Source organism: Labrus bergylta, chromosome 14, assembly GCF_963930695.1.
Source record: "Labrus bergylta chromosome 14, fLabBer1.1, whole genome shotgun sequence".
Lineage (NCBI taxonomy): Eukaryota > Metazoa > Chordata > Actinopteri > Labriformes > Labridae > Labrus > Labrus bergylta.
In genome coordinates this window covers 11149612-11163902 of record NC_089208.1, presented here as the reverse complement: position 1 = coordinate 11163902, position 14291 = coordinate 11149612, and the positions used below count along the sequence as shown (strand labels likewise).

The 14291-nt window shown below is 39.5% G+C and overlaps 2 protein-coding genes across 3 annotated transcripts; both read right to left on the bottom strand.

The window, feature by feature from the left end:
• Positions 1–2975: 2975 nt before the first annotated feature.
• On the bottom strand, positions 2976–6594 carry gja2 (gap junction protein, alpha 2). The gene is made up of 2 exons (XM_065962792.1): positions 6291–6594; positions 2976–4700 (listed from the first exon to the last, which is right to left on the bottom strand). Exon 2 carries the CDS (start codon positions 4642–4644, stop codon positions 3580–3582), a length of 1065 nt encoding a protein of 354 aa, XP_065818864.1. The 5' UTR covers positions 4645–4700; positions 6291–6594; the 3' UTR covers positions 2976–3579.
• Positions 6595–8844: 2250 nt separating this feature from the next.
• Positions 8845–12758, bottom strand: gjb1a (gap junction protein beta 1a). 2 transcript variants are annotated; one of them, XM_020630298.2, is made up of 2 exons: positions 12599–12758; positions 8845–10646 (listed from the first exon to the last, which is right to left on the bottom strand). In XM_020630298.2, exon 2 carries the CDS (start codon positions 10630–10632, stop codon positions 9910–9912), a length of 723 nt encoding a protein of 240 aa, XP_020485954.1. In that variant the 5' UTR covers positions 10633–10646; positions 12599–12758; the 3' UTR covers positions 8845–9909. The 2 variants fall into 2 exon arrangements, with proteins under 2 accessions (XP_020485954.1, XP_020485953.1); XM_020630297.3 differs by lacking the exon at positions 12599–12758 and adding an exon at positions 11991–12578.
• Between the last annotated feature and the right edge of the window lie 1533 nt (positions 12759–14291).

The following is a 14291-nucleotide window of genomic DNA, read 5'->3' as shown; positions in this document are numbered from 1 at the left end:
TGTGACTCATAGAATGTGTTGTAGCTGTGTTATTGTAACCCACTGAGATACCACCCTGTTTTTTGCTGTGTTGTGTGTAATTGCAGGGCCATCTCTAGCTATCTGTAGCCGGGGTCTATGTGGTGATCACTTTGTCACAGTGATTTAAGATTGCTGGTTCTGGCATCAGCATGGCCTACAGTCTCTGCCTCCTTCAGGGCCCCAGGTGAAGGGTCTTTGTAATATAGCAATGAGAATGGTCTTTTACCTGCTTTTTGTAAAGTGTCTTGAGATAACACTTGTGATGAATTGGTGCTTGGTTACCCACGTTGTGTATAGAGGTGCACATCTGCTGCATAGGCTACGGTAATTTTGGCAGCTGTGAATCCTTGTGTCCTGTATGGCAATCCTGTATGGCATCAGGTCTTGCAATGTAATACCCCGTCTTTCAGGGCCTCGGCCAAATCAGTTGACAGTCTTACCTGGGTGAGGTAAGGCCCTGCTGGTAGCAGTGCCACAACATCAAATGCAAAGTCTCGGTCAAAGGACCTCAGGGACCCGCTGGTGTTATGTGGCCCCAGCAGCTCAGTGATTTAAGCGGGGGCTTGACCATACAAGGCTCTAAACACAATAACAAGAGCTTTAAACTGAGTTCTGAAACTGATGGGGAGCCAGTGTTAAGACATAAGGACAGGTGTGACATGAGACCCTCTAGATGATTTTGTCAACGGCAGCATTTTGGTCCACTTGTAAGCAGCTCACGGATGTGACACTGACATGCAAACAGAGAATTACAATAATCAAGCCTTGATCAAACAAAAGCATGTACAATCATCTCTAGCTCAGCTCTGGACACTTGAGAGTGTTGATTGTTGTGAAAATGGCTGCAGACTTTACCCACAGGTCTGTATATTTTTTGCGCCTCACAACAGCTGACATCCCCTCCAACCACAAACAATAAATATCTACACTCAATGGCATGTTCCATGTTGTCAACAAAAACTGTGAAGTGTCCCATAGATATAATACCTTAATTGTATAGTAGAAGGATATACATCCATTAGAAATTTTTTTTTTTTGATGACTAGAAGTAAAAATGTTCTTGTAATTAATTTGTGCAGCCTGTAATCAGAACATCTACAATATTGGTGCTACCTTTAAGTTTGAATGTCTTAGCGAAAGAGAACTACAAATCTTGATTTATTATTCTATAGTTCACTGCTCACCATTATGTGGGTCATATTTTGACCTGAAAGCAGGCTGTATGATTGACAGTTACAGTCCTACCACTCACTGGCGACACAGCACCAACCAAAAATGGCAACAAACAGGGACCATATAGACCTTGGTGTAGGCCCACAGTAAATCATCATTAACAGTTCAGTATCTCCTCGTTGACTCGTCCTAAAGTGTGCACTCTGTCTGTCAGATTAATGGGCAGCAGCTTGACTCGGTGACGGATGGTCTCATGCGTATCACTCATACTATTCTGGTGCGGAGATTTAGTTGCATATGGTTGTAACCCAGAGTTCATAACCTTAACCCCTTTCACCTGTTCATTTCGCCCTGTCCTGTCAGGCAAGATCAGCCTGCTCCAAAAGTTTGAAAGCTCTTTTCAAGATCCACATTAATGGATGCCAATGGACTCAGTTTGTCACAAAATGTACTCGCTGTCTGCTACCATTCATCGCGTTGATCTTTATTCTACATGGCACTGGCCTTGGTTAACCCAACATGGGGATAGAAAAAAATAAATAAACTGCAAAATAAAATGCTGAGGGCACTTTGAAATTTAAAATGTCTCAGCTAGACAAAGCTTCATCATTCACAGCAAAGAAGTAAGAATGAATGAACAATTGCAGTTGTTAGTACTGATAGGACAGAAGACACTGTGCTTTTGTTGTCATGTTGTCATGTTCTCGCTCTTTAATTTGTCAGAACCCTCTAAAAGCTATTTTAAGAGGTCATCCTCCCAAATATTAGTGCTGCTTCATTATTTGACGCACAGCTTGCCCCTTAGTCTTTATTAGGGGTACATTGTCAGTCAAAATGTTTTGTTGCAAGGACAGGAGAAGAAACTTGTTGTCCCCCCAACCCCCCTTTTCACCCACAGTGCCTCTCCAAGTGTGCACAAGTGCTATTTTTAGCAGCAGTGAGGAAGTCTTTGAAGCATAGCTCTCACCAGTATGTGATGGTATGTGTTTTGGAAATGGGTCCATCTATACTTCACTTTAGCTTCTGACAAAAAGTACCACGACCGCATTAATACACTTCACACTGTGCTGATGTAAGCTGCAGACACAAAGAACTCTATTCATGACAATATAACGTCATTAAATTCAGATGTTGTTTGAGCAGCTTTATTTCATATCAATAATCAGAATTTCATCTTTTTCACAGGTATAGAAGAAAACAAAGGGATCCTTTCAACACACCCTGTGCTGATGTTTTGCACCCTTTCATGCCACGTCCCTGAGGGTCAAAACGCAGAATTTCTCAAAACACAATAACATTTCGGAAAACACACAGAAACACAGATCCAATCATGCCGATCCATAAACACGGATCCAGGATCACATCAGTTCAGCTCACTATTACTCTTATATTTCTTTCGGAAAAAATGGAAATCAAGTGAACAGATATTTGTTCTGTCTTGTTCAGTTGAAAAATATATTTTTTTGTCATTGAAGGTGAGATTATTTTGATCTTTAGAATGAACTAAACACAAATGAACTCAGAGAAAAATACCTTCTGAGAAGAGTCAAACGCATGAATGAGCCAAGTGAATAACTCACATCTCTGTAATAGCTATAAAACACCTATTGATTTCAAAGTTATCAACAGAACACACCTAACCTATCTGGTTCATCAAATCGCACATTTGAAAGTATTATAATTTGAGTCTTGTGTATGTCGAGGTGTCCACTCTTTGTAGAACATAATCAGATATTTATTTATTTTGATAATTGATTAAAGCAATTCTTTATTGAAAAACTCACCCGTATCTGGGAAATATATAAGTCATTTTTTTCTACATGCTTCACATTTTCAACAAACAACAACATGGCAAAAAAAACAAAAACTGGACCACAGAAAATATATCCAACAAAAGGTTTCTCGCTTTAAATTTGACATCCTGGCGTACATCTCACAGTTCAAGTTTAAGTAAATTGCTTGTAAACAAAACAATTCTCAAGTTTTCCGCTTTCTTTCCAGTTACAAATATAAAAGTTCATTATATCAGCACACCTTTTGGCAGGTGTAAATCACCATATTTAAACATGCCGTCTAAAGTTGTGGTGTGCTACAAAAAATAACAATGTCCAAGCTGTTCTGTAAAAGCTTATTTTTAACAACCTCTCGTAAAAAAAAAAAAGTCCCGTTAGCTAAACGTTAGTCGAACAGTTTGACAAATAGTTCTTCATTTGAAGTCGTTCTTCGTTTTCAAATCTGTCCCTGTTCATTGCAAAATATCACCTAAATTAACCTCAAATGCAATCTGTTTTAGATCTATTCAACATTTTTTTCTTTTTCTTTCATTACCGCCGGCAAATTTCTTTATAGATACTCTTGTTGTTCCTTCCTTCCTTGATAAGGTCTTTAGATCTTCAGGTCATCCAGCCTGCTCTTGTTATTGCTGTGCTTGCTTGACTGACTGTTTCGACGCTGATTTTCAGCAGGCATCTCAAACACCAGGGGAGTTTTCCTCACATCATCTCCCTCTGCTTTACCTTTCCTCTCCACAGCCATGTTGTCTCTGTTCTGCTTGTAAACCACTTTGCTATTGTAGGGGCTGTAAGCAGAGTTCGGCTCGGCCATGCTGTACTTTGGGTCTGTAGGGAAAGGTTCAGGCACTGCAGGATGTCCAGCAAAGTAGTTATAGCTTGGAACGAAGGGCATGACTGTCTCAGTGAGGGCCTTTGGAGATTCAAGAGCAGCCTGGGACCGTCGGTAACGGAGGCCTTGATGGCACTTTGTGAAACCCAAATGGTACATTTCCACAAGGTTGAGCAGCAGGGAGATGCAGGCCACAGCAAGCATGAAGAGGATGAAGACCGTCTTCTCTGTAGGTCTGGAGATGTAGCAGTTCACCACATTAGGACAAGGCCAGCGATCACAGGTGTACATAGGCTTGAGCTCAAAACCGTATAGGAAGTACTGAGCTACGATAAATGCCACTTCAAACAGGGTCTTGAAAACAATGTTGAAGACGTAGGTTCGCAGGAGTGCGCCTTTCAAACGCACATGGCCCTGGTTGTCTTTGATTGGCGCTTTCTTGGCCTTGGGTCCAAGTAACTGCTGATGCTTTTCACTCTGCATGAGTGCCAGATCCTTCTCTTTCTGACCCTGCTTCTCCTCCATGCGGACCAGATGAAGGATGTGGCCCAAATAAATGAGGGTTGGTGTGGAGACAAAGATGATCTGCATCACCCAGAAGCGGATGTGAGAAATGGGAAAGGTCTTGTCGTAGCAGACGTTCTGACAGCCGGGCTGCTTGGTGTCACAAGTGAAACCCGACAACTCGTCGCCCCAAACCTTCTCAGCGGCCGTTCCCAGCACCAGGATGCGGAAGATAAACAGCACCGTGAGCCAGACTTTGCCCACAACAGTAGAGTGTTCCTGGGCGCTTTCCAGCAGCTTCCCCAACAAGTTCCAGTCCCCCATACTGGCTCACACGAATGTACCCTCTTTTTTTTTATCGAAAAAACCAGGACAGATGGCTGTAAGAAGAAGAAAAAGTGAAGTGTTAATGTAAGAGCTTCATAAGAGACAATTATATGTTCAGTTACATAACGTTGCATGGCAGAATGTAGTTATAAAACAAATTTGGTCTAGGATTTGGGGCTTTTTGTGCCTTTAATGGAGAAATAGGACAGTGGATAGAGTCGGAAATCAGGTAGAGAGAGTAGGGAATGACTTGCAGCAAAGGAGTCACAGACAGGACTCGAACCCAGGCCGCCCGCCCGGAGGACCACTGCCTCCACTGTGCCACCAGCGCCCCTGTACATGTACTTTTATTGCATCATTTCTAATGAATGTTGGCTTCAGTCTGCATGTTTCCGATCAACTACAATAAAACAAAATAAAAGAAATGAATGCATGAATTTATCCATTCAACATTACTGTTTAAAATGTTTTGGCCACTCTCGGAAACCTGTAAGCTAATGTTGACTATTTACTCATAGTCTGTATATTATTATCACTCCTCACCTTTCGTTTCGGTCTCATCCAACTACAAAGTGAAATACAGTTTCTTGATTCTTTTTGCACTGTCCGCTTACTAGTCGCTAATTTTGTTTGTTTGTTGTTTGGCCCAACATATCTAGCATAGCTGGTTTGCAATATTTTTTTCTTTTGTCTTTTATGAAAAGATTGCTCATAGAGCTGTGAGGAGGACACAAAAGGTGCAATAGTTAGCTGTACAACCTTAAAAAATGTAGAGGTAAGGGGACCTGCAGAAACAGGTAATGAGATTCTGCAGGTGCGTCAATAGAAAATATCACTTTGTCATCACATGTAGTCATTTAATGTATCACTGTGTCAACCTGATTCAGATTTTATTAAGGTATATTCTGGCATATAAAATTTAATATTTGATACTGATTGTAGAGGCAAGTATGATCGTTAACGTTGTTCTAATTCAATTAATGTTCTCGTCATTTCCACTGTGATCAATGAATAGATAAGGTCAAAACTTTCTCATGACATTCATTTTCTTTTGACACAGTTTCCAGAGACATACAAACCAAAGACTACTACTGTACACCAAAAAACCCCAGTGTAGAATCAGCCAAAGAGTCTCTGATTGATCATGAATTAACTGTTTGTTATCAGAAGGTTGTGTCCTACTCAGTGTCTGCTGGAAAAACGGGCCAGGACACTGCTGACTGTGTGTGAAAGAAAGCCCTGGAGCAGGCTGGGGAGACTTTCAGCGCCAGCATAGATCTTGTGACACAGTACCCACCAGAGCTGCCGGGGTCCAGAATTAGGTGTCTAGTTTAACTTTCAGGGCCTACTGCATACAACATAGCAAAAATGTTCTTTAAAAATAGTTGAACTTGTCCTTTAGAAATGATGGCTCAGGGAGTACAGACTGTGGATCTGAGCACCTGTTGGGAATACTTAAGAAATGCTTTTAAAGATAGGAAAACACTATTTGCACAGTAGTAGCTTTAGTATGAATACACAGAACACACCCTTATTTATTCTTAAATTACACATTCAAAAAAGATACTGTATGCCAAACTAACTTGAAATCTGCACTAGGTCTTTTCATCATAAGCCAGTATATTACATTAAGAGAGACCTACCTGATAATGTTCATCTCCTTCAGCAGTGCAGCTCCAGAGTCATTGACGTTTGCGCCTCTTCAGTTCACACAGGGGCCATGTTCTTCTCAAACACTGAGGGAACTGCAGAGCCAAGAGAAAACTTTTTCACTCTGTGATCCCGCCTGCTGCCCTCCCACTCTGACCTGATCAATGCCCAGTGTTCAACAACCCAACCGAAGCCTCACTTCTATCTGTTCTTAACACATTCCCACATGAAGAGAAGTATGAAGCTGCTCGCTAAAGAGGTGTTTCTGTTCAACGTGAGTGGCAGCTAAAGAGTCCAGTGAGGATGCAGGTTAGTCTTACATGTCAGTGTGCTCTAAATATAAATCACAGTGAAGGGAGTGGCCTTGTTGTCACTCTAAGGGGCGATCTGACCCTTGGGTGTGTGTGTAGAAACGTCAGACTCCGGAGAGTCTTAGTAAGTATGTTCGACGACCATCGATTAGTGGTGGGACTACATACGGAGAGAGATCTATAAACTTGATGCTGTTCTTCACACTGTGTTGTATGAAGGTCTTTATTCTTTGTGTGTATCTACTGAAGCGCATTTCTCTACTTTATATAGTCTTATTTTTCTAATCTTCTACTTTGCTTGATTGTTTTTAATTTCTGCTACTGTATTCCTTAATTTGAGCATTTTTTAGATGATAATAAAACATTTATTTGACAGCTGTTGTTACAATTAACTTGTAATATTCCATCCAAAATATACAAGCGTAGACATTTTGTTGTGTTACACTTTCACTGACCATATATAAGAAGCGATGTAGACTTCAAGTGTGTCTTAAAGCCCCTTTGAGGAACTTTGGGTCTGATGATTTTTGGCGCCCCTTCAAAGTCATTTGTCCTATCAATTTGCTGATCTCGTCCTGTAGATGTGTTAGTAGTGTCAAACATATTCTCCAGTGAACTGTAAATCCTCCTGTCTGACACCTACCCCCTAGCTGTGGTAAGAGGCAATTAAAACAACTCTATACAGATAGATAGTTTTATAGTTGATAGTCCTGTTTGCCTTTTTAGGTCATAAAAAAACATCACCATTATTTTCAGTCTGCTTCATAGCCAATTAAAAACTCCTCACAGGAGCTTTAAGGGAAGAGTTAAGGAATCTGCAAAATTATTTAATGTCATTACTGCAAAAACAGTCCTGCTGATTTAATATATTAATAATATTTTTGATTCATCTTTTCAATCGCTTGTCTTATGTCACCTTATATTAAGTACAATCGTCTTGTTGAGCCTTACACCCTCGATATAACTGACAAAAGGGCGTGGCTGCCTAATGATTGAAAAGTCTTTTAACATTGACACCAGTCAAACAGAAAGGGGTTTAGCAATGTATATCCAGCCTGTGGTCCAAAAAAGGCACCTAAAGAAAAAGATGGCAAAATTCACAACTTAAGGCTTTATAGCGTTGGTCTCCATGTGAACTGGTATTTTCTGACACAATGTCCATGTATAGAAAAGGGAGTAATACATCAATATTTTCCAGTTGCTTACACTGCTTCATAGAGCTATATTAAATAATGGCACATACCATTGTACAGTATACAATATGGATTTTATTTTTTATATACCTCAGTTTTTTCTCGCCTTGCATATCATCAGACAAGATGAGCTCTAAATAGTTCAAAAGTTAAGCTGACTCTTCTTAAGAGGATTATTTTGACCCTTACAACAAACCATGTGTGTGTTAAACAAAAAACATCTTTTAGAACATATGGGCTCCAAAAACAACTGCAGGCGGGGAGGGGACATTGGTGCATTTATTATGCCAGTAAAACAGATCTTTCATGATTAATATATGCATCATGTGCAATAACTCACTTGAATGAGACATCATGCACTGATCTCTCTTGTCCCTTCATGTCCACTTGTCCTTCTTTAGTATGTTGTTTCTCTGTCCTCTGTTTAATACTGGTTGTCATACTTACTAATGACATGACCTCACCAATACTGATCACAGACAGGAATAACAGAGTGGATATATTTGTGTTGGTCCAGTGCTGTCAATAAGCTTCCTGTCAATCTGAGCTCTCTAGATGGTGTTTGTTGATGCCTTCCATAAAAAGATAAATACCCTTATGCTCGGTCACAGGTTCAGCTGTCTTTAGGGTCAACCATTGTCACCCACACACTGACCCTTTAGGTGGGGAGGCTATTGATAACCCACAACTCTGTTCTCTGGCCTTCAGAAGGAGAACTTAATCATGTTGAGACATTTCCTCACAGATGGCATCAAGGCTCCGAGATGCTGTCTGCTAAACGTGCTGACACTAAAAGTGTAAACTTCATTCACATTATTTTGTTTTTCTCCCAATCCCACTGCTGACAGCTGAGAAGAATCACACAGTGGCACCGTGTCATTTCTCACTGCAGAAAAGTGTTGCTGTCTGGTGATTTAAGGTATTACACTCAATACATGTTAGACAATTTAAAAAGTCACAGATATGTCACACGTTTCAGCTAGTAGTTTAAACCTTTTGTTTTTGTAAAGTTGATAAATTCTAGTAAAGATTTCACAAAAGCACAGACTCTGGAGATTTTATTCTGCTGTGTACAATATATCCAGCAAAATCAAAATAATTTAAATAACATGTTAAGCCTCAGTAACAATTGAGGGGAAACAAGTTTGCAATTCAAGTTCTCTTGTGGATCAAAATAAATAAAGACTATTAAACAAACATTTTGTGATCTGACATTCATCAAATGTAACATCTCAGTTTAAAATTGAATAATAAGCTGAAGAAAATACGGAAAACCACAGTCTTTTAAGTTCAGCTCGGGCTGATTTTCAAGTTTGATGTGAATAATATAAGACCAAAAGTAAAAATGAGTCCATAACATTGAAGCCTAAAATACAGGTGTCATAAAAAGCCATTAATGCAATTAATACTTTTGTAAAAAGTTAGAGAAAGAGAGAAAGCTTGACTGAAATGTTTCTGTTTCAGCCTGCTGCTATACTCATAAGGTGCCCATTTAAATGTTAGAAGTAAAGACTTGTGATGTTATCATTGTTTGATATTTTCAGCTTATATCAGTCACAACAGTAGTCACTCAAAGACTCCATCTATACATACATGTTCATGTCACACCTGATGTCTACTCAAGATGTTTTCTATGATTATCAAGTTTTCTCAAGATCCTATAATAACTAACTAAATTATATTTAAAAAATGTTATAAATTAAAAAGTGTCACCATATTGTCTTACGAACTATGTTCTCAGTTGAAATAGTGTTTCATTAAATGTGTTCTGGTTTTCTAAAATCCATTTATTGCATCATGTCAGTAGAAAGCGCTGCTGTAGTTTTTTTGTGCAGTTGTAGTTTTTTGCTATTTCTGTAGAAAATCACTGAAGCATTATGTCTAGTCTGATAGAACCCTTTATGTATTGCAAGAGTGTCTGAAACTTGTTGTCTGACTACTTCCCCCAGCCAAGGTGATCATCAACCAAAAATAAATTGGATCATAAACCAATAATGCTGTACACTTTTATATTTGCACCTTACATCATGGTAACATTAATGGCTGTTAGCCAGGACCTAAGGTCACTTTTATGTTCCTTCTTGCAGGTATTCAATCTTGGCTTTTTGTTAATACAAGCAGAGTTTTTGTTGGATCCAAGCCCCTATAGTCGAGTCACCTGCATTGTTCAGATGCTTACTGCAGGCCTTCCCCACCAAGAAGACCACCTCTGCAATGTTGAGCAGAATACAGACCCCTGAGACGGCCAGCATGAACACGGTGAAGACCGTCTTCTCTGTGGGCCTTGACACGAAGCAGTCCACTGTGTTTGGACAGGGGTACGAGTCACACTTCACCAGCCGGATCATCTTGTACCCGGGGTAGATCATATAAAACAAATACATAAAGGTGACTTCAAAAACCAAGCGGAACACCAGACTGATGACGTATGTCCACCACAAAGCTCCTGTGATTTTCATCTTCTGGGTCTTTATCTGCTCCAGGTCTTTGGGGTTGGTCCGGCCTGACAGTTTGTAGAGCCTTTTGTCGACATGGCGCCGGTGGGCCACATGCATGGCAACCAGCAGGGCCGGAGTGGAGACCAGAATGAGCTGGAGGGCCCACAGGCGGATGTGGGAGATGGGGAAGAAGTGGTCATAGCAGACACTGTTGCATCCTGGCTGCTGGGTGTTGCAGGTGAAGCCGGACTTCTCGTCACCCCACACACTCTCTGCTGCCACCACCAGCACCAGTATTCTGAAAATGAAGAGGACGGAGAGCCAGATGCGACCGATTCCTGTGGAGTGTCTGTTCACACCGCTGATGACAGCATAAAATGATGCCCAGTTCATCTTTGGTTCCGGGTCTGATGGAGAAGATGCAAAAAGCACATCAGAGAGAACATTTTTAAGTACCTTAAAACACGTAATGCAACACAGGCTATAATAAGGAAAGGTAACAGATTATGCAGTTTTTCAAATCTATTGATTTTAAAATGGTATTAATACATATGACATTTTAACTCCTATGAGCCGCGGCGCACCCTCAGATGAACCGATCAGGGTGTACTGGCACCCAGAGCCTGTTAGAAGACTTTGGGCTATCAGGCTTTTGCAATCCCAGTTTTCAAACTCCAGAACGACCTAGATGATGAAATCCTTTTTAGGGTTAATCTCTCTCTGCTTTTACATCTCTTCATAAAACATTCTAATTTTAATTGCCATTTCTTTCTGTGTTGACCTGCTTTTATTCTGATTTTCTCTACTTGAATTGTAACTACCTGTTTTTTATTTTCTTGTGTCGTAATTTATTTTCTGCTGTTTGTGAAACACTTAATAACATGATAAAGAAAAGTGCCACATTGATAAAGGTTATTATTCTTTATAAATAGGTGTATTTGATCACTGTCTTTTTTTTTACAATTACTTTATGTCTTTCTTTAAACATTTGTGAAATTAAATTGTCCTCATGATGAAAAATATCAAAGAGGCACGATCTATCATTCATTTAAAACTTCAGCAAAATCCAACTTTTTCTTTTTCTTCCGGAGCAGAAAAATCCATGACGCACCATTTAAATAAATAAATAAATAGATAAACAGGTTACAGCTGATAGTGCACTCTGATAAAAGATTATCAAGATTAGGTCCAAGGTCCTGATAACCGCCAAACTATATGTGCAGCTCTGCACTAATAACTACCATCGAAACTTCTCACAGAAAAATTACAAATCAGAAGCATGTTTTATATGCTTGTAAATTCTGTGCAGAGGGAACTCCTGAAACAACTTTTAAATAAATGAAAAATAAATGAAAGATCAGTGATCATACACATTTCTTTATTTTTTAATTGTATTCTTACTTTAATTAGATGCTTAATAAATAAATGGACAACAGAAATATACTCACCTTCTTCTATGAAAGTATGAAAGATAAAAGATCAAGTCAATTTCCTCAATCATGTGCAATACAATTTTTTAAAAGCATAGTGAGTTCATGTTAGAGCGCTTTGGATACTTGAGTAAAGATTAATCTCCATTTAAGGTTTTTATACTTTCTCATATTCCCACAAAGATTATAGTTTTGTAAAGTTCAGATTTAATGTATTAGTCATCCTTAATGTTCCATCTCCTCTGCTCTGATGATATGTATTGTTTGTCTGTCCCCAGCCTGTTTGGATTTCCAGTCTAGTGTAAATGTCAGAGTTGTTACCCGGCTCAGCTGGAGGTGTAAGAGGCATAGGAGGCAGCTTGGAGGACAATGTTGACCCGCTTGTTTGGCATGGATGTGAATCAGGAGAAGAAGAGAGCCTCTCTGCCACCTCCCTGCAGCTGGCAGGCCTCTTAAGAGTGAAACACTGAAGTCTGGCACCATGTGTCATGTGACATGCTTTCACCAGTAGCCATGGTGGAGATTTCAGAGTGGCACCTAAACCAAACACCCAAACTAACTGTTGACTCTGGGGTTAAACTCTCTAAGTTTGAGCTGGGAAAAAGAATGTGAAGTCCAAAATTGTCCTTTTGGGCATTAAAAAGAAACATCTGATGACTCAGAGAATATTAACTTTACATTTTCATTATGACCAGCTGTAAATCTTAAGACACTTTCGACTGAGTGACTTCAAATGTATTACCATTGGAAGAGGCAATATATTTAGGATGAAACATTTTACTTATACCACAGTTTGTCTGACTGCCAATCCTTTGCTTAGGAAACTCGTTAGAGCAAAGTTAAGAGAAACAACAACAACAACATCAATAAACCCAAAATCAAAGAAGACAAACAAACAACAAACTCCATTCATTTCTAATTAGACTTACCTTCAGCTGTAGTTTGGAATGAAACACATCCAGAAACATTAACTTTGCCAGATTTTTTTTTCTCAATCCGGACGTCAATGTGAACAAGAGTATCAGAGCACCATGACTTTGCATTGCTAATGATTTCTCTCACACTAGCCACTGCCCTGCACTAGAGAGGTCATATGCTTCTGGGCGCGATATTTGCATACAATAGCTCCATTTAGAGTGGCCAAACAAACAGCTTCAGAGTTCAGATCAAACGTTTTAATTTGTGCCCGGCTGAGGAATCTGTGTGGGGACCACCGTCTGTCCTCTTGTCCTCTTTGTGCTGCGATCTGCAGAGGAAGTAGAGGGTGTTTTTGACGCAATATGGAGTAAAAACAGAAAGGCACGAAACAGAGAGTGACCCATGAAATCTCAAGATAAGAGGGACAAGTGGGTATCATCATCATTATCAGTCTCACATCTAGTGTTCCTCCTCAGCATTTATGTCCACATTGTTGCTGCCTGACTAATATTTGACAACATAGTTAGTCTGCTCTCTCTAAAAACCAGGCCAAGCAATGTTTGACGTATTTCTGTGGGATCAAGTTCTTGTTCATCAGACAGACACGCTTTCCTACGATGACCTCGAGTTAATTTCTGCCTTTCGAAAGTCACAAATGAAGTGATACATAATAAATTGCAATAACCCCTGCAATAAGTTTTATTCTTCCCCTGATCCATGGAGACAGTTTGCATATTTGTCCAATCAAATTACAAATCACTGCTGGCATAGAAGAACACTAACGGTTCAAGATGTAGAAATAGTTATTAGGATATAATCCAAACATGCTAGATATTGCAGATTTGTTACCCATACACACAAAACCTTCAGTAACACATCTACATCAATAGAAGGCTCATCCTGACACTTATAGCACAGCCTAAGCTACAAAAACAATCACTTTGACAGCATTGAACAAAGCTCTGTCATCCAAAGGCTATACAGTCACACCTACAGCCTGTCAGCCTCAGCAGCAGCTCAGGAGGATGATAGCTTGACAATCTCTCCTAACCGCCTCTGCTATAGACGTCTAATCCCAATGGTGACTCAGATTTCATGTAAAACGTATTACAAGGGAAGTAAGATAAGAAATAATATTCCTCTGTGACCGCTCTGAGGTCTGAGCAGTTGAAGAGTTACTCAAAAGTTAAAAATAAGTTGGACATTTCGTCACTGTTTGCCATGAACCAATTTCTCTATTCTTACATAACTTTTCAGTTAGTGACAAGTTCACAACACGGAGAAGAATACTGGATTCTACGATTGGTAAAAATACTAGATGTTTTTTATTTTTTTATTTTATTTTAACAATGGAACAATATCAAGTAACATTTTTTTCACACATTTTTTAAGCTACAATTCTCATTATGTGTTTTTACGGACAATCTGATGTCTTTCCAAATTCCAAAGAGAAGTGCTCTGCTGAGTCTTTTTCCCAATAAAAATAAAGAACAGAGCAGGAATTCCTAAGCATCAACCAGCTGTTTAATTCACCCATGTTGTCCTTAAGGAGGCTAGATTTACTAGTATATTTATAATACAGGCCTAGAGGTTTTTAATGCAGACTTTAAAATGATGATCCTGTGATGCGGTCAGATCACATGATTGTATCACCAGCATGGAGTGGATGGATTTACAATCCTGATATTGAACTTTTTAGAGTAA

Bases quoted from the DNA above. Each gene is read 5' to 3' on its own strand.
- gjb1a (XM_020630297.3), bottom strand. From the start codon at position 12,159: ATGACACATGGTGCCAGACTTCAGTGTTTCACTCTTAAGAGGCCTGCC. The intron at 10,647-11,990 runs GTAACAACTCTG...CTTCTCCATCAG, and splicing joins TACACCTCCAGCTGAGCCGG to ACCCGGAACCAAAGATGAAC.
- gja2 (XM_065962792.1), bottom strand. From the start codon at position 4,644: ATGGGGGACTGGAACTTGTTGGGGAAGCTGCTGGAAAGCGCCCAGGAA.